At 45.8% G+C, this 20,204-nt stretch overlaps 1 protein-coding gene across 5 annotated transcripts in view; it reads left to right on the top strand.

Moving 5' to 3' along the window:
• Positions 1-20,204, top strand: part of LOC147422831 (uncharacterized) — a 116,772-nt gene that overhangs the window by 63,572 nt on the left and 32,996 nt on the right. For 3 of the 5 annotated variants that reach the window (XR_015186769.1, XM_086502809.1, XM_086502812.1), the window contains exons 2-4: positions 3,565-3,653; positions 3,729-3,806; positions 3,882-3,994. Coding sequence is in view for 4 of the 5 variants with exons in the window: in XM_086502809.1 (XP_086358935.1) it covers positions 3,565-3,653; positions 3,729-3,806; positions 3,882-3,994 (280 nt within the window). In the remaining variant the exon portion in view is untranslated. The remainder of the gene's footprint in view (positions 1-3,564; positions 3,654-3,728; positions 3,807-3,881; positions 3,995-20,204) is intronic. The other 2 variants (XM_086502810.1, XM_086502811.1) reach the window with 1 other exon arrangement.

Below are 20,204 nucleotides of genomic sequence, written 5' to 3'. Positions count from 1 at the left end.
ACTCCGGACAATGTCTGCAAGGAGGAGACCCTTCAGGTAAAGGACACTTACTTTGGTAATGCCCATATTCACCGCATCTGTAGCATAGGATTGGCCGATTAGACGTACGAAACGGGGGACGAGGTGGTGGCTGCTCTTGTTGTTGCACGGTGCTTGAGGCTGAGGTGTAGAAACTTTGGGGAACTGAGGGAGTACTGGCATGATAAAAGCTGTGGGTTGCAAAGTTGTTGTGCATACCTTGCTGCATAGGGGGTGTTGTTAGCAGAGGAGGCAACGGGTTTTTATGGCCGTAGGGTGAGACCATGTTGGATGCAGGTGCTAGCCCTTGTTGGAGAGAAGGACCTAGATTTTGTTGTATTTGCCGCAATCCTTTGATATAGTAACAATCCTTATCTTTGTGCCCAGATTTTTCGCAGAAGTGGCAATAAGCCCGAAGGGGACAGTTCTGTGGAGGATGTCCAGGAGAGCGACAAGAGCTGCACCATACCATAGCTTTGGTCTCCTGCTGAGACCGAAGCTCTTCTAGTTCTCTCTTGATTTGATCCAAAGCCTCAAGGTGCGATGGTTTCTCTTGTCTCAGAGAGATTGATTTCTCTTCTTGGAGGGCGCGTTGTAGTTTGAGAGCTTCGAGTTCCCTGCGCAAGGAACTCAAAGGATTAGTAGGACTTCCTTCGGAGACCAGAGAGGGAGTATCTATGTAGGAGAGTTGTTGAATAGCTTCCTAGCCCCCTCTATTCTAGTAGTAGCTGCGATGAATTCCTCCAGAGTGGCGTCAGGTCGGAGGCTCTCCCGGAGTTTTTGTTGAGAGGTTTTTGGAAGCGCCTTCTCCACCCACTTCTTAACCATGAATTCACCGGGTTGTTGGGGAAGCTTGGCAACCAGAGACTTGGTTTTGGTCATAAGCTCCGCAAAAGTCTCCTCTGGCTGGAGCACCATGTTGGCCAACTCATCCAACACTTTCTCTTGGTAGTCGCCTGGCCTGAAGGCTGCACAGAACTGTTGTCTTAAGTCTGCCCAAGTTGCAAAATGATTCTCTGCAAACTAGCTGTACCATTTGTCTGCTAAGCCGTCCAAGGTGGATGGAAAAAGTACCAGATAAGCATCTTCCCTGTTAAGACCACGTCCTCTACAGAGAGATAAGAACCTCTGTGCATGGTCGTCCGCATCTTTCGAGGAGAGTCCTTTGAAGGTGGGGAACTTGATGTTTACCTTGACCAACACGCTAGCCAACGCCTCCATGGCCCCTTGTTGAGCCTGTTGCTCAATGTCCTGCTGTAGCAGAATAGGAGAGAGCTTTACTGGAGAAGGTGATCTGGAAGATGTGGAACCGGATGAAGGAATGGGGGATGTCATATGTGGAGGTAAGGTTGATGAAGTTAATGGACTTCTACTAGATACCACAGGGCGTCTTCTGTTATAGTGCTTCAGAGGGCTCAATAGTGCGCTTTGACGCTCAACTGACCGCCTTGTATGTGTCATGCAGTGAATAGTGAACAACACAGGTCTAACACAGAACAAGTGAGGATAGTGACTAGACCACCTGGTCCAGGACCAGTGACTAGACCACCTAGCTGGCAGGACGAGGAGGGCTGGACCAAGACCAGGACTAGACCAGGACCAAAGACCAAGGACCAGGGACGAGGACTAGGACTTGGACCAAGGTGAGAGAGGACCAGACTTGCAGACTATCTACACAGTGTAAGCAAGTGTGCAGAGCCAGGTAACAACCGATTAGCTTCACGATTTTATCTCCACAAGAGTGAGACTTCCTTTGAGGTCCCACCGTGACGCCAAAATGAGAGCACACCTGTAGCGCGGATAATGTGTCGTGCTCTCTACAGTGGGTAGTCCTCAGTGCAATGTGCGTGACAATCTCACTCAGTGCAATGTGCGTGACAATCTCACTCAAACAGACTGAATCTCCCTCAAACAGACTGAACAGGAAGGAACAATAGACGTCAACAGAGCTCGCAAAGACACAACAGCAGACCAGAACATATGACTCGACTATCTCAAAGACTGATATAGACTCTGGCGTGGCAGCACACTCAGCTCCAGCCCAGGACTCACAGGTACAATGGGGGTGTCGAGGCTCAGATGTGCGGGATGGTGAAGACGTGCTCTGTGTAAAGACCCACTCTAGACGACTACGTACAAGATAATGCCACTTGCCCCAAAACGACTACTCATATGTACAATCATCAAGAGCCACCAACGGCTCATAAAGAACATCATCTAAGTCTATCCCCACCGGGTGGCGGTGGTGACCTGGCCACGATGTCCACTAGACCACCCTGCCACATGTCTCTGCCCAAGTGTGTACCGACCAGACCAAAGACCAACTGACCAAAGCCCAACTGTAAACTATTGTCGTGTGAAAGTGAAAGTGACACTGTAGCAGGCTACAACTGGGCATGCACGGTCTACGAATAGACTCACAAAAGTGCCAGATCACTTCTAAATCTAGATTGACTGGACTGACTGAACCCTAATCATGTTGTAGCTTGTCCACGGACACATAGGGTTGGATGTGTCATGTGACAACTTAAGTTCTCAACTTTTCAAATATGCAGTTTGTGCTCTTGCGTGCATATAACAAATGAAGAACCAGTTCAATTTTCATAGTCCCGTGCTTGAGAATGTTATGAAGGAAAGTAGAGAAGGAAAGCGTAGAGCAAGAGGCTGTTCAGTCAGAACATAGGATTTCACATGAAGCTTTCATTGATTCACAGAGTTCAAAACTAACCTCTAAGCTCACATGTTAAACATGGTGTGTCTTAAAATTAGTTCTTCATGGCCTGCAAAAGCAGACCAGCTGAAGGGGCCAAACAGTCATTTTATTGGACTTTAAATTATTGTTCCTGGATTCATCTAGGTATATTTTTTAGTCGATAGCGGACATGCAGACTTCACATTGTGAAGTTTTCGTCCGAGTTATGCCCAGTTGATATTGTGCCAATTCTTTCTATCTTCTGTAGTGCGGTATGCCCTATCAACTACTTTTTTTTGGTGCTAATTTTTCCTATTTCATGATTCTTTTAGTGCTAGGCTTCATTATGGCTGAGTGTGTCCTGCATCTCTAGAGTTATGATAGAAACGCAGTACACAGATCTTTGTATTCATGTATGCTTGTGTGTATGTGTGCATGGTGTGAGTGTGTGGGAGCATATATTGAGTGCCTAGTTCTACACCCATTATTGGGCACTGACAGCGTGAGTGGGGATGTCGTAGTACTTAGACAATACTATGCATGATGGAGCTGATGGTTATATTGTCTTGTGGGTGACTTCCACGAGCCTATACCTTGCACTTTTTTTTAATGGTGAATCTGGACAATACTATGCATGATGGAGCTGATGGCTATATTGTCTTGTGGGTGACTACCACGAGCCTATACCTTGCACTTTTCTTTATATGGTGAATCTGGGCATTTCCTGGATTCATCTAGGTATATTGTGTTGCTTTGTGCGCAGCACAGATAGTCAAGGTGCTTTATGACCTGCAAACAGGCCAAATAGTCAATTGATTGGACTTTATGATTTAATTGTTCTTCTTTGTGGACAGCTTAGATGGTCATGGTGATGGTGGAGGAGGGCGTAACGGTGGCTTTACATTTGATATATCTCTTGCTTCCACTCATTCATACTTGGGTGGTAAGACTTTAAAATCTTTTTAAATAGTGCTTTCATGGCTAGGAATTGTTGTGATGGCATACCTGGTTATTGCAGAGGTTGATGACATCCATTGTCGTCGGTCTTTTTGGGATGGAGGAGCCACTCTCACACTCCCAATGTTCTATCTAGAAGGTGAGTTAATCAATTTTGATGTTTTGTTGTTCTCTGCAAACCTGTCTGAAAATTGTAAGGCATGCGATTTTCAAGGAATTGTTCTTTTCCCGGAGGCAACGTTACCTTTACGTGTAATACAGCCCCGTTTCAAAGCTGCAGTCGAGCTGGCCATGAAGCAGGAGGAGGCACCTGGCACAATTGGTGTGGTATGTGTCAATGCAAAGTGTCTTGAGTAATGTGTTGGCAAGACATTCCCTTCTTTATAGTTTTTTATTTGCATGAGACTTTGATTTGTAGGAAAGAAGTACCAATATTAGCTTGACATTTTGTGGTAGTAGTGAGAATTCATACAAGAGTTACTCAGCATGTATGTGCTCAAAGTATGCCTGATTGTACTCTGCCACCCAAAGAATTATTAGGGGGATAGCTAGTAGAGAGGGCGTTTCTTAGGAAATGTGCTCTTGAAGAGTATGTTTTGAGATTGAAGAGTATGTTTTGAGAATAGCAGTGCAGCACACAATTACCACACATTACTTATCAGGGACCAGAAAGAGGAAGTACGCCGTACAGATACAAGACACCTCGATTCGTATCGCACACCTTGATTCTAACACCTTGCTACAATATTGGCTTCTTATGTTTTAAGGTCAACTAACCATCACCTTTCCTAAGGGGAAACAATACTACGAGGAATGCATTTATTCTGAAGCTATCGGTAACCAGGACTCTAACTTTCTTTACCGTCATCTTTTCCATGGCTTGAACATGGCAAAAGATTAGTGCCCAGCACATTTGTATGAAGTTTGTCTGCAGACAAACTTCTCAGGGATGTGCTGGGCACTAATATGATAACAATCATCTTATATGTTTATACTTAAACAACTGGAAAGTCCACATCACATTGTCCTCTCTTACTAGGTCATCTATTGCAATGTTAAGTCTTGATACAATGCTTTGATCGCCCAGGAAAACTCTAATAGTGGTTTCAGCAATAGTTTTCTTCTAGCCTTTCTCTTTTCTATTTTATAATATATTCTGCCGTTGCATGTGAAGTTCATTGCTCTTTGTTTACTTTATTTAGTTTACGATGTAACAGAAATCTCTATAAGTGCTCAAATGCTCTCTGTTCAGTGGGTTGCCTTTGTGCAGCATGCAAGAAATTTCACTCACAAGGCAACGATCAGAGTCATTAAAGATATGTCAGGAAAAGGGTGAATCAGGTGATGATCTCATCTGCAACCGCGAGCAAACCTCCTCTCGGGGCGGGGCAGCCAATGAATCTCGGATCTATTGCGACAGATATCCTCAGAATCTCCTATCGCGTACCGCTCGCCGAACGGGCATGGGTAGCGACTCTGCAAGTAGGGTGTCAGAGTAGAGGGCAAGGGAAGCGCTAGAAAGATGCAGAGTTTGCTGAGAAAAACGCTAGAGAGAGAAAACGTTGTTAGAGGAAAAACGCTAGAGAGAGGAAAAATGCTACACACTAATAGCGCTAGAGAGAAATGAAATGTTATATTAGCGTCTTCTAAAGGCAAGATTGACCTATGAGACCAGAAGTTACATCATGGTGAATTTGATACAAGGTTTGGATAGATAGAAAGAAAGAAAGAAACTAACAAAACAGGAACACTACTAGAGCTGTAAAAGGTGGGTATCAAGAGCTTGAGAGGTACATATACAAAAAGTGGGTGTGTATCTCAAAGAACACGTACAAAATGGTGGATGTGTATCAGAATCCGGAGATGGCTTGCATAGGGTGTTGCATGATCATGTCGATGCCCTCCATGGTGAGAGTTTGCATAGGGCGTCTCCCATGTTTCGCCAATAGAGATTTAATCCTCTGTTGCAACCTACCGTGTCGATGGGACCATCCCCTCATCTTGGGCCTCCTGGATCTCCCCAACTTGGCTGCTCGATCACCCAATATACCTCTGCTAGTGATATTCCCTGTATCCCTCCTCTCTGGCTGATCTCGTCTTTGCTTACTCTTTGGATGGAAGAACATTGTGATCTGTCTCTAGGCGTGTCTCTCGGTGTGTGAGCCTCTCTCTCTCAATAACCCTGCTCAATATCGCTCGACGCTGAATCTCCAATAGATAGGCCAAGACATCTCTGATCCTGGTATCTCATAACAGAGGCCCAACACTCTCTAAAGAGGCAGTAAAAGCGGCCGTATCTCATAGTATGCTGTACAGTGGCATATGTAGTGAAGCTCTGTCTTTGGCTCTCTCTGATACAACTAGCACAACCCGGCCTCAGCTGAAATGCCTCAATATTGACCAGTCTCAATCTCCAAGTGATGTGATGATGTCCGAATGTGTCCAATAGCACATTGTAATCCGTGGGACAAGTGAGTGTCCACCAGATAAGAACCCATCCTCTGTGAGCTGGAGAAAATGCTCTCTATTGTATGTCATCTTTGAAGTTTGTGCACAACTCTTGTATAGGTTGTATCCATGTCCTTTGCGTATCCAACTGAAACAGATTGTGTCGTGTAAGTCTGGTGACCTCCCTCCATGAGAGAGAGAGAGAGAGAGAGAGAGAGAGAGAGAGAGAGAGAGAGAGAGAGAGAGAGAGAGAGGGGGGGTGCATCTAGAGAATACTGAAAGGGGGGGAACATGTCCATAGAGAAATCATGTAGCTCAAACCATGCTGGCATCTGTGCATAGCAATAACATATATCTCCGTGTGCTGTCAAGTGCCGGGAGGACTCCAGGGCCAATTGAGCATAACAATCTCGTGGGAGCTCCCATAAACTGTGTTTGAATGCCATTGATCTTGTAAGAGCCTCAACCACCAAAGGAGCAGCAGCCAGCTCTGCTCGGATGATCACATGGGGAACCGAGGCCTTAGTCTTGATCATCTTGGAGATTATGGAGATAAGTGGCCTCTCCATGTCTCGCCACCCATCCGTACGTCAGTGCTGACGACCATGATCATCTACCGAGGGTCCACATATCTGCACTCCATATAGCATAGTTTAGGCAACGAGAGTATCAAAAAGCCATAGCCTGGTGTGAGGCTCTTGGAATGGAACCTGTGAACAGATCCTCTCTAAACCTCCCAAAGTTGTGTATGCATTAGTCAGTCTAGTCTCTGCTGCTCTTCTCATGGAGCAAATCGGGCCACTAAAATCACCCCAAGGTACTTAAGTGTACATATCCATATACTCCACTTGGTCCTATCCATAAGTAAAACTGGGTGCTGATCACCTAACACATTGCACTATAGTATTAAATACCATAGCCTTGGTCTTCACAAGGTTAGCAGACATACCAGTATCGTGCACAAATGTGTGTAAAGCATCAAGATGGCGTTGCATCCCCCCAGGTGAATCGGAAATAAGCACAATTTCATGTGCATACAACAATAGGGGTATCCATGTCCCTGCCAACTGTGCTCCTCTATCACTCTCCCTCTCTATGTAGTCTGAAGCCTCATCCACATACATGCCAAAAAGAGAGGGGGATAATGAGCAGCCCTGTTTCACCCTAATGATGGAGTGGATAATATGGTGGAGTGAATAATCTCGGATATCCCCTGGGGACTCGTCATGTAACTGTCTTGTACAAGGCCATGATCCCCCATATGAGCTCTACTAACACTCCCAGCTCCTAGAGTCTACACATCAATCTGCCCCTTGAAACCGTTTCAAAAGCTTTGCGAAAATCCACAAAGCTACAATAAATCCTCCTCCCATGAAATCTGCTCTCCTCAATAATAGCTCTTAGTTGAGAATGTGATCTAGGATAGAGAAACCCCGCCTGGCCTGGTGCTCCAATTCCCTCTCTTTCTGTCCATTTGCTCAACTCATGCTCAATGATGGATGTATATAATCTGGCTAGTGTGTGTCCAATCATGATAGTATGGTAATTCCCAGGCAAAGTAGTGTCCCTTAGATTTGAAAATAGGTACAATCGTGGACATGCTCCAAGTATGAGGGAAACCCTCACACATAGCTCTATCAAACATCAATGCAAGAAGATCAGCCAAAAGATCCTTCACATGTATAAAATGCTCAACTACCAAGACATCATGGTCATATACTCTCCCAATCTTCCTCCTATCAATAGCCTTCTTTACCATCTGTGTAGTAAAGAAAGCGCAAGTATGTGGGCATGCTTCTGGTGGATCTGGCAATTATTGTTGGTCCGGGGCCATGTAGAGAGGAGTAGCATACTCACCCCATATGTCTGTATATGTAAAGCGTGGTGCTAGAGAGTGCTCACGAAACAATTTCCAAGCCGCACCCAAGTCCTGGGCTCAAGAATAATTGATATAAATCTCTCTCCAGCTAAGCTAGGTAAGCTCTCTTCTTTCGTCGCACAAGATGCCGGAAGGTAATCTGTGAATATGTTGAATGATGACGCCCATGCGCACCTCCCTCTGTAGTCAAGACTCTCGTCTCTCTACACTCGTCATCATACCATCTGTTCTGGGGCGTCTTCCCAGAACGAGGTCTCTTTGAAGGGTGGCTATGTGGGAAGGCCTGTACATGATAGCGAGTGGGCCTGGGTGCCTGCAACGGTGCAGCTATACTGTAAGAGAAACTAAGTGAAAACTGCAGGACAACATGATCCACTACCACCCCAATTGGCCTAGGGCCCACCACAAAATCATCAATACATGAAATGAAACTCGGTGTAGTCATGACATAATCCAATGTACTAGCTCCATGACGATGGGGGAAACAAGGGAAACCGCTCTACTTGGGGAATCTCCCGATACCATTCAGGATGGGTAAACGATGTGCACTACCCATCTCTGTGTTTGTTTTGATAACTAAACTCCTTAAATTTTCCGTAAGACTTTTCATGTAAGTTTGTGCAAACATAGATAGGTCTGCCATACTCCATCTACTCTATATAATGTCAGACTCTTGCCAGACCCATGTCAGTCGTATCAAGCTCTCTCAACATCTCCGCACAGGTATTATAGAAGACTGACTAATACTGCACTATCCTGGTGTTGAAATCTCTCAAAATCATGATATCACCATCTCTAGAAAATTCCCATATATCCTTATCCACATATACTTGGCATGATCATCTCTGTGAGCAATGTGTATCATTGGCTATAACTCCTCCCTATAAAGTACAGCCACTTTGCCAGACCCTCGTTCCCTATGCTCTAATCTGTCTCCTATCTACTTGCCGGCTCCCATGTATATCCACTAACATGTGGTAAACGATGTCTAGGTGCCTGATGCGTCTTTGAGTAAAATACGATGTCCCTCCCAGTGAAGCTGTCCTTAAAGGCTCCTACATCTAGTCTCAGAGTCCCATTACAATTCCAAGCAGCAATGCTGAGTTTGGTCCATAGGCCTTGCACGATCATGTGGTACGCCTCTCCATAATCACAACGCGGCTGTCTTTGTAGAAAGCCACCTTCCCCTTCTCCTTGCCACCTTGATCTCTAGCCTGACCTCCATCATGTGTGCTAATCGTGCGAAGGTAAGACCATCTCCTAAAAAGACACGTGTGTTGTTTAAATTGGTCTCTTTTTCAAGAACTCCTTTGCTTCCATTGAGGGGAAACACAAAATTAGTGCCCTTTTTTTGACCGAGGATGTGCCTATATCTGCCTTCTTTTTCCCCACCCTCCATGCTTTGGTATGTGTGGGTGCTATCACCCCTATCATTGTCGTAAGCTCCTTAACTTCCTCATCCACATTATCATGGTCTTTAATACCGGATATGCGTACATGCATGGATCGTTCCTCCTTTGTTCTTCTTTTAATGTCATGTTAATGATAGTTGGGCTGGGCGTACGCGTCTTGGTCTTCTCTTTCTTGGCCACTTCAATCCACTTTTCGGCCTCCTCTCTTGTCTATTGCTTGAGGTTCCTCTTGACAGCTTCGACTCATCCGTTCTTGTGCGCATCAAGCTTCTTCTCAATGCTTCCTACGATCTCCTTGGTGATCTCTTCTTTGATAGCTTTCTTGTCGTTGAGAAATTCCCTCTTTTCTTTTGTCATAAGGGTAGCAATAGTACCTTCCAAAAGAGAGATTCACTCTACCAGACTTTCTTTCTCCTCTTTCCATCTCTCCCTCTGGTCTTGCTCACGGCGGAAAACTATTTTCTCTTCTCTCCATTCCTCTTCTATCTCCTTCTTCCAACCTTTCATTTCCATCTCCAATGTCAAAATGCGCTTGTTTGTGAGTACGAATTTCGCCTTGCTAGCCATTGGTGTGAGTGGGGAAGACGTTTTCTTTTGTGGGTTGAGAGAGAGAGAGAGAGAGAGAGAGAGAGAGAAAGAGATGAATGAAATGAAATGTTATATTAACGTCTTCAAAAGGCCAAAATGACCTGTGAGACCAAAAAGTTACAACGTGGTGAATCTGATACAATGTCTGAGTACCAAAAACAAAAAGGTATTGAAAAAGGGGTACTATAGAATCCTAAACTGCTACATGTGAACTAAGTAGCTAGCAGGAACTGTGTAGGATATGAGAGAGAGAGAGAGAGAGAGAGAGAGAGAGAGAGAGAGAGAGAGAGAGAGAGACCCTAAAAACAATAAAAACACACAAGCGAAACCTAAAAAATAGCAAGAGATTTTTGAAACCCTAAAAACAGTAAAAACCAATTTGGAAACCCTAAAAAACTGTAAAATACAGTTTCAAAACCCTAAGAAAGTGGCAAAACCTTAAAAAACAACAAAAAACAGTTTGAAAACCTTAAAAATTTGCAAAAAAACAGTGACAAAACCCTAAAAACAGCAAAAAAAGGGACAAGACCCTAAAAAGCAGTGTGGAGGGGGGGTACTGCTAAGAAGTTGCCTGTTGAGCGGGAAGCTCCTGCTGTCCCTTCTATCAGAAAGTGATAAGGTTTGCTTATATATTAACTTAGCAAAATTGCCCTACCTACTTTTGTTGGAAAGTCACTTAAAAATAATAAGTGAAAATAACCAAAAATAGGAAAATAGGCTAAATGCACTGGAAAATTCCCCTAACTGATGCTAATGGATTCTGATGGGAATTCCGATGATCATGCTGTGTGCAACCGGAGGATATGCATCTATGCTAAGTGACTGGCATGCACGGTCTACGAATAGACTCACAAAGGTGCCAGATCACTGCTAATCTAGACTTGACTGAACTGATTGAACCCTGCTGTGGTGTAGCTTGTCCACGGACACATAGGGTTGGGATGTGTCACGTGACACCATGTATCTGAGCCTCGTCTCAAAAGTTAAAACCATCCTTAGCAAGCTGGAGAAGATGCTCTTTGTGGAAAGCCATCTTTGTGCCCAGCGCTTGTGCCGGTTGTATCTAAGTCCTCTTGGTATCTAGCTGAGTCAAGTCCTGGTGGATGAGCTTGATGATCTCGGACGGTGTTAGAGTTAGAGAGGGTGCATCTGAAAGGGGGGCAATCTGTCCATGTTGAACCCATGTACTTGAAACCATGGTGTCATCTCCTCATACCAGCATGTGGTATCTCCCTGCGTAGCTAATTGTCGAGAGGACTCAAGTGCTAGGCGGGCATATGTGTCTCTGGGGATGTCCCAAAGCGAATAAAGGACACTGATCTGGTAAGCGCCTCAACCACTAGTGGGGGGGGGGCAGCTAGCTCTGCTCGAATAATGTCATGTGGTACGGAAGCCTTGGCTCTAATAAGCCCGGAGATCATAGAGACTAGAGGCTTCTCCATGTCTCCCCATCCATCAGCGACCCGATCTCCCGTGATGGTCCATTGAAGGCGCCCATATCTGAACTCCATAGAGCCCACGGAAGCCACCAGAGTATCAAAAAGCCAGAGCTTCCTCCGAGGCTCCTTAAACTGGTTATGCGAACACATCCTCATATGCTCTAGTCAGTCTAGTCTCTACGGCTCTCCTCAATGAAAATGCTGGTCCATTGAAGACACCTCAAGGTAGGTGTAAGCATCTCTATACTCCACTCTCTCATGGCCGTATGTGAATGCGGGTGCCGATCTCCCGGTCCACTGTGGGGTGGTGTTAAACACCATAACCTTGGTTTTACCAAGGTTGACAGACAACCCATTGTCGTGGGCAAACCTATGCAAAGCATCCAAGTGACGTTGCATTCCCTCCGGAGAGTCGGAGATCAACACAATATCATCAACATATAACAATTGTGGAATCCATGTCCCTGCCAGCTGTGCACCTCTATCACCCTCTCTCAGGATAGTCAGAAACCTCATCCACATACATACCGAATAGAGTAGGAGAGAGCGGGCAGCCCTGATGCACCTCAATAGTGGAGTGAACTAATGTAGATAACCCCTCTAGAGTGAGTACATGCCCCACTACTGACCTGTATAATGCGGCATGCCACGATCCCCCAAATCAGCTCTGTGGATATTCCCATCTCTTGTAGTCTGCGCGTCAATCTAGCTTTGGGTACTGTGTCAACAGATGCTTTGCGGAAGTCCACAAAGCTACAATAGATCTGTCTCCCCTGTGATCTGCCCTCTTCAATAATGGCTCTGAGTGTCAGAATGTGGTCAAGAGTAGAAAAACCTCTACTTAACCCTGCCTGCCCGCTGCGCGTATACCCTCCTCCTGTGCTCATCTACTCAGTTGTTGCTCAAGAATGGATGCGTACAGCCGTGCTAATGTGTGTCCAATCATGATAGTGCAATAATTCCCAAGCTCCTTAGGGTCTCCTGACTTGAAGATAGGTGCAATAGTAGATAAACTCCATGTATCAAGCATGTCCTCACACATGGCATGGTTTAACATCACTGCTAGAAGCTCTGCAAGCAGATCCCTGGCATGTATAAAATGCTCAGCCACTAAGCCATCATGATCATATGCTCTCCCAGTTCTCATCCTATCAATGGCCTTCTTCACCATCTCTGCAGTGAAAGAAGCACATGTGTGTGGGCATGGCTCGGGGGGGGGGGGGTCGGGAAGAGGCGGCTGTCCAGGAACTGTGTACAAAGATGATGCATGCTGGCCCCAGGCCTCTTTAGAAATAATGGCAGAAGGAGGGGAGTGCTCATGCAAGAGTCGTGACTTGCCATGTCTCACCCTAGTCCCGACTCAAGAATAGCTGATATAGATTCTGCTCTAGTCGAGCCAAGAATGCTCTCTTCTTTTGCAGCACTAGGCATCGGAAGGCAATCCATGTCTGTCTGTGAGTGATGTCCCTTAAAAGCACCTCCCTTTGAAGCTTGACTCTCGTCTCGTGGCACTCCTCATCATATTAACTGTTCTGGGGCATGCTCCCAAAACGTCGTCTCTGCTCAGACTGGGTGTATGGGTATGCCTCTGCTGCCACACCATGGGCCAGGATGATAATGTCACCATCCCTAGAGAACTCCCATATGTCATCATCCAAAATAGAAAAGGGGGGTTGTCCTCTAGGTGGTGCATATACTGACACACTCGCAGGAAAGTAGCAAATAGCAATGTAGAGGTATCTGCCTGTCTCTGCTCTCAATCTCACCCACATGTACCTAGCCTGCTCATCCCTGCAGGCTACATGTATTAATGGTTGCCACTCCTTCTTGAATAAAACTGCCACTCTCCCTGAGCCCCGTCCTCTGTGCTCTGATCGAGTCTCTTGAATGTAAGTTGTCTCCCATCTGTATCCGTTGACATGTGGCATAGACTGCCCAGGGGCTTGATGTGTCTTAGAGTAGAAGATGATGTCCCTCCCAGTGAAACTATCCTCAAAAGCACCCACATCAAGGCGTAGAGATCCATTACAATCCCAATTAGCAACTTTAAGTGTGGTCCCATAGGTCTCGTACCGTCATGCGGAGCGCCTCTCCATAATAATCACTCGTCCATCTCTATAGAAGGCCAATTTTCCTTTCTCTTGGGCTATCCTTATCTCAAGCAAAACTTCTTGCATATGAGCAAGCCGTGAGAGTGTGAGGCTGTCCCCAATGAATACCCCCGTCTTCTTCAGTGTAGGACGCTTCTTCAAGGAATCCTTCTTTGCTTCCAAGGCGGGGATGCGGAGGATCAATGCTCTTTCCTTTGAAAGTCTCCCTATTTCCTTCTCTCTTCTTCCCCACTCTCCATGCCTTTGTGTGAGTGGCCTCACTACCCATCATAATTAGAAGTTAAAGAGACTTCCCCCTCCACATCATCACGGTCTTTTAGACCGGTCACTCATACATGTAAAGCTCTAGCCTTCCTCCTTTGCTCTTTCTCTAGGGTCATGTTGATGATTGCGGCAGTGGGGATGGCTGTTGGTTCTTTCCCTTTTTCTTTCTTGGCGAATTCTATCCATTTCTCGGCCTCATCTACCTTCTTCTGTGTTTTTATGATTAAACATCTACCCACAATGATGTCTTCGCCTCATGTTGCTTCTCTTCTTCTTTGATCTTCTGCACTTGTTCTTTGATTACTTTGAGTTCTTCTATCATCGAGGGCTGGATTTCTCCTTCTTCAAGTCCACTCTGCGCTCTAGTTTCCGCAAGCTCTTGCTTGAGGACTGAGACTTCCTCCCAGAGCGCTTGGGACTTCCACATGAAAGTCTTCTTTCTCCTTTTTCCATTGCTTGCCCTTGTTGAAGACCATTTGGATGAGGTTGGCCTTTTCTTTCCACCATTTTTCCATCTCCGTTTTCCACTCTTTCATCTCTTTTTCCACATGTGTTATCCTCTTGTTCGTGACCATGAATGCTGCCTTTGTTACCATCGAGGGAGACTTGCACACGGGTGAGCTGCTCTTGGTCTCCATTGCTTGTTTTTGCGACAAGGATGGAAACTTTCGTGTGAAAGCTAAATTAACCCCGCTAAAGTCGTTGATAGTCCTACTTATAGAGTTGCAGCAACATGGGCGTGAAGATTTTTGTGCGGATTTTGCCAAGCAACCTACTTGCTCAAAGAGAGAGAGGGGTGCAACTACGTTATTCCCTGCTGCCCTAGACAGCTCGTGCTACTTGCAATCTCCCTGCACGCAGCCCCCTCCTGCGCTTGTTGAAAACCCTAAGGAGCGATGAGCCCTTTGCTGTCGTGCTGTGCTTGCCAAAAAACCCTAAGTGTTGCTTCAACACTGCGCCCTGAGCCTGCTCGTGCGCGATGCCCTACCCAGCTGCCGCGAACCTGCTTGCTCCGCGCTGGCATGCACCCTCGCTTCTGTTGGGAATTGTGGGCTTTGTCCTATGTTGGTTTGTATCTCCTCTATCCTAGTGGGATGCATAGGTGGCATAGAACCATGTGTTAGCATGTGGAAAAGGTACTCAAGGGTGTGGGTACCCATGGGGGTCAGTACTAGAGGGTGTGGACTCACATAGAGTTAGTTAATAGACTCCTAAAGTGGCTCGAAAGGTCACCCACGAGTTTGCAAGTTGGATGGGCTGATTTGGAGCCTTTGTATGATGTCATTAGTGATGCCAAACGAGATGCCTTAGCCAGCTCTATATAATGAGCACTTTGTACACACTTTTATGTTGAATCAATCAATCTAGTTTTGCATCTACATTCTACTCTATCTCTGTAGTATAATTAACATTGTCATTAGAATGTTAACACCATGAATGCTAGTCTCAACGATCCACCTTACTCTACAAGTGGTATCAGAGCCTACAGTTCATACTTTGGGCTATTAGTCCCTCTACTTGATTCATCATTATAACCTTTGATTGTTTGCATTAGCATATTATATCATTAATAAACTCCCCCTCTAATCACCACTTGGGATATGACCATGCTCCACTACCCATGGTGATTAGGCAAGAGATAGAGTTGATTTATTGCGCATTGCTTAGATGGATTTTGCATTTGCATTAACTAGATTGCATGGTTTTGCATTTATTCTTGAGAGCATTTTTCCTTTGCCTTGATTAGTTTTACAAGAATCTCCTCGGTTCCCGCTTTCCATAGCTTCCTTGATCACTGGATTTGGGCAAGATTAGGCCCCCTAATCACCTTTCTAAACTTAGGTGTGTGCATTTGTGTGTGACTTCGTGCAAACCTGGATTTAAGTTCTATAAGTCGGGGTCATCTCACAACATGGCCTCGTGGGCCAAGCAATTAGACCACCAAAATTAGGGTGTTGCCATGTCGATCGTGTGCTCAAGTCACACATTGTGTAATTTTAGTTAATCGGGATCGTGGGCGGATCTGAAGGCTGTTGTCAACTACAATTAATTGGCCTGTTTCGGATCCGCGAACTTGCTTCCACAGACTGAACCATTTTTCGCTTTTGCTTCCGATCGACCCGCCGGCCAACACCCAAAGGGCGGATTCCAGCTATCGGTTGTGTCTGTCCATCGGCCAACTGCTGACTTCCACTATCCGACGTTGCTTCCCGGGTTGCCCCCGCCTGCCCGAGAGCTGCCCCATCTGCTTGAGGTCCGCCCAACCTCCCCGGCCTTGCAAGACCCATTCCCCACGCTGTCGAGCACTCCAAGAGCCTCTAAGGCCAAGGCATTAGAGGTTGTTCTCACCTACAGTAAGCATCAAAAGAAGAGGCATTCCCACCTGCAGTACGCATCAAAGGCTCCGGGCTCAAAGCTTTAAAAGCGGCACTTCAAAGAGCCCTGAATTCAAACTTCAAAGCTTCAAAAGGTTTCAAAGACCATTCCTTCGCGCATCAAAGCTTCGAAACAAGCTTAAAAGGAATCAAAGAAGGACTTCAAGGAGGAAGGTCAAAGATTTTTCAGGGTCGATCTTAAGAAGCATTTGGTTAGTCTCCAAAAGCTTCAAGGCTAGTCAAAAGCACATCAAAGCTACTAGGGCTTCAAAAGAAATTTCAACAAGCATTGAAAGGCAACTTTGAGCTTCAAGTCTGAAGAACATCAATGGCTTCTTCGAGCATACGAAACAAAGCTTCAAGGAATCTTTCTCTCACATTCTCATTCAAACCTGTATTTTAAAGCTAAAATTTTTGCATCCATGGCACAACCTACCGCAATATATGCCATAATTGTCATTAAGGTTTTCATTTTGTACGTCTGTACGGAGTTTAGACATTGGCCTTGGCATAGAAACCAAGCGCTAAGACTGCTCCAAGGCACAATGGGAGAGCAAAAGAGAGATCTACCTTCAAGGGGAGGAGAATTAACATCAATTTTCAATTTTTCATTAGTGTTAACTTTTCATTTTCATTCAATAAAGCTCGAGCAAGCTACAGCATCAACCATGGTAGCAACAGCACCAAGATGGTGCGGGTAATAGAGTCGAAAGACGAAGAAGTAGGAGTGGAGGAGGACAAACAATGAAGCTGTGGCAATGAAAGTTTTTGCAGACTCTTGGACTGAGTTGTGTGTTGGACCCTTGGATTGGAGTTATGCTCTTGGATTGGAGTGTCTATCATCAATTGTCTCCTAGATTGGAGATGGTCTCTTGGATTGGAGATGGTCCTTTGGATTGGGGATGATAATCAGCGTGGATTGGCGTAGCTATATTCTATTGTCATAGTCCAAACCCCAAGGGGAGGGTTGTTGGGAATTGTGGGCTTTGTCCTATGTTGGTGTGTATCTCCTCTATCCTACTGGGATGCATAGGTGGCATAGAACCATGTGTTAGCATGTGGAAAAGGTACTCAAGGGGGTGGGTACCCATGGGGGTCATTACTAGAGGGTGTGGACTCACCTAGAGTTAGTTAATGGACTCCTTAAGTGGCTTGAAAGGTCACCCACGAGTTTGCAAGTTGGATGGGCTGATTTGGAGCCTTTGTATGATGTCATTAGTGATGCCAGATGAGATGCCTTAGCTAGCTCTATTTAATGAGCACTTTGTACACACTTTTATGTTGAACCAATCAATCTAGTTTTGCATCTACATTCTACTCTATCTCTATAGTATAATTAACATTGTCATTAGAATGTTAACACCATGAATGCTACTCTCAACGATCCACCGTAACTCTATAGCTTCAGCCTGCCAGCTAACCATCCTCAGCGTGCTGTCCCCAAGCGATCCTCATAAGCCCGACCACCATAGTAACACGAAACGGGCAGAACGGACCCTTGCCGCATCAAAACGGCGTTCCAGCCGGCTTGACTTGTCGAAACGGGGACGGGAACGACGGAACATGACAGCGGAATGGGGCGCAGATTTTCAAATTTTCAAATTTGAAAAAAATGGTTGGGCTACTAGAGCCGTTTTGCCAGACTGATTGCGGGACGTTCAAACTTGAACTTCAAGTTACAACTTGCAAGACTACCAAGGGGGGGAAGGGGGGGTGTCATGAGACGGGCACCACATGCCAATAGAAAAGAACAGACTGAACAAACTTTTAGCTCTTCAACAACAACTAACTGAGAAAGAGAGAGCACACGCGACACGGAGTGGCGAAGTTCCACCCCAGAGAGTATTGGCCCCAAACCTTGGCGCCCCTTTCGGTATTTCTTTATATTACTTGAACTCAGTGCAATGTCGGTACTCCACCCTCTACATGTCGTATTGAAGCATGTCAGAGAATGAGCCCTCTGCACATATTTAAAGGCCCTTGGCCTCAAAAGAAGTTACATGAAAAACAGTAAATTCAAAAGCATCTAGTCCAAAAACGCTGGCACCTACAAAGCTGCCAGCGCAAAAGCAAGAATCTGTACAGCTGTGCCACATCAACAGCCAGCGTGAAACGCGGAAATCGTATAATCTGCCATGTCAGCAAGCCTATGCAAAATCTGGAAATCCGTACAATCTGCCACGTCAGCAGTCAGCGTCAAATCCGGAAATTCGTGCAACAACTGGCATGTCATCAACTCGCAAATTAGCATATGTGTGTGTGCGGGGTCCAACTTTATTTTAATGCCTTTATGTCACTTGGGCCCCATAGTACGGGGTCCCATAAGTTGGTGTGAACTCTTCTTTGAAAATAGGCACTCGGCCTATCCTTGCAAGTTGGTGATTAATCTTCTGCTGCTTCTGCTTCTTCACTTAGGATTTAGGCCCCTCGGATGGGATCTGCAGGTTGGCTCCGTTCTTCAGTGGCTTGACACGTCAACAGTTTGTGATGGGGGGGGGGGGGGGGAGGGTCCTTTTTCTTTAAAAGCTCACCCTCACCCCTCACTTGACCATATCCCTCACTTCAAGCTTGAGCCTTGAAGCCACTCTCACCCTCTCTCTCAAGCTTGATGCGGCAAGCCACTCACTCTCTCTCTCAAGCTTGAAGCCACAAGCTCTCAAGCTCCATCCCTCTCACAAGCTCCCTCCCTCCATTGCATCCCTCTCTCAAGCTCCATCCCTCGATCAGACATCCCTCTCTCTCTCTCTCTCGTTTCAAATCTCATTGCTCAAGCCTCAAGAGCTATCAATATGGCACAAGCTTCCCCTTCACATGAAGGTCCCTCGGTTGTTAGGAGGGGCAAGAAGGATGATCTCAATGGTGGAATGAAGTGCATTCCGAAGTCTTGGGCAAAGACAGTGGTGGAAGATCATGGACGTGCAAGCTATGTGGCTTCCACCGCAAATCTGGGACAAGCAAGGTTCAAGCACACCTCTTTCACATAGTGGGGGAGCAAGTGAGGCATTGCAAGAATGTGACGGCCGAGAAGAAGAAGGAGCTTGTGAAACCGGCTTGTTTAATCCAAAAAAGGCGGTAGACCTTAGACTTAAACTTTATTTGCTTTCACCCATTTAATTTGTCGCCCACTTTACCTGTACTTTCAAGACACAACAAAGGGGAAAGGGATATAGGTTGCTAGATTGCACCTGTATGAGAAGACCGACACCAGATTGGCCCCTAAATAGGCGTCCCTTTCGGTATTTCTTTATTCTTTAACAGCTAAGAGGAAGTACAAAGAGTGCTTATAGCACTTAAACCTGTATCCCGTAGTTCTTAACATATATGTGGGAATTTGGGCAGCATAACGGTGCAAAACCCTACCCAAATCAGTCTGGAAGTAGGGAATCTTAAGGAGACCACTGTCCTTGTCCCTAATCAACCATAAACCGAGCAAAACAGAGCATAACCAGCCTCTGTAATTTCTGGTTTTTCTCTGATTATTCACTGTTTTCAGCTCCCTATAGCCCCTGTACTGTCCCTTGCACCTTGGGGTAGCTGCCCCTTGAATTTGGAGAGTTTTAGGGCACCAGAACAGTCCCAAATCAGCAAAAATCAGCAGCCCAGCTGCGCTGAATTTGCATCTGTTTGGTGAGGTATTTAGCCTCACCGGTTCCTGCTTTTGGTGTAGCAGTTAGCTACACCTGTTCCTGCTCAAGAGGCTCTTGCCTCAGCACAAAACCACGAACCCACAACTGTATACATTGGTCAACTGAGTAGCCCACTAGAGGGGCGTTCAATAACTGCACGGAGGGGATAGAGAGAGCAGTGAGAGTTGTGCAAAGCATCAGTTCTTGCACTTCACTGTACATAGAGGGTAAGCAAGCACTCCATAGCTCTTAACTTGTGTCAAAGCTGCAAAGAGTCTCTTCTCTCATTTTAGGTGCCCCCTCTCTGGCCAGAAGTAGCAGAATGCTCACGAAGTGCCACATGGCGCACTTTCCGACTTTGGGCATTCCCGGATAAAAATATCTCAACTGGTGCA

This window comes from Adiantum capillus-veneris, chromosome 27, assembly GCF_014529385.1.
Source record: "Adiantum capillus-veneris isolate H3 chromosome 27, ASM1452938v2, whole genome shotgun sequence".
Taxonomy (NCBI): Eukaryota; Viridiplantae; Streptophyta; class Polypodiopsida; order Polypodiales; family Pteridaceae; genus Adiantum; species Adiantum capillus-veneris.
Note: the sequence above shows the minus strand (reverse complement) of the source record. Positions and strands in the feature narration are given on the sequence as shown.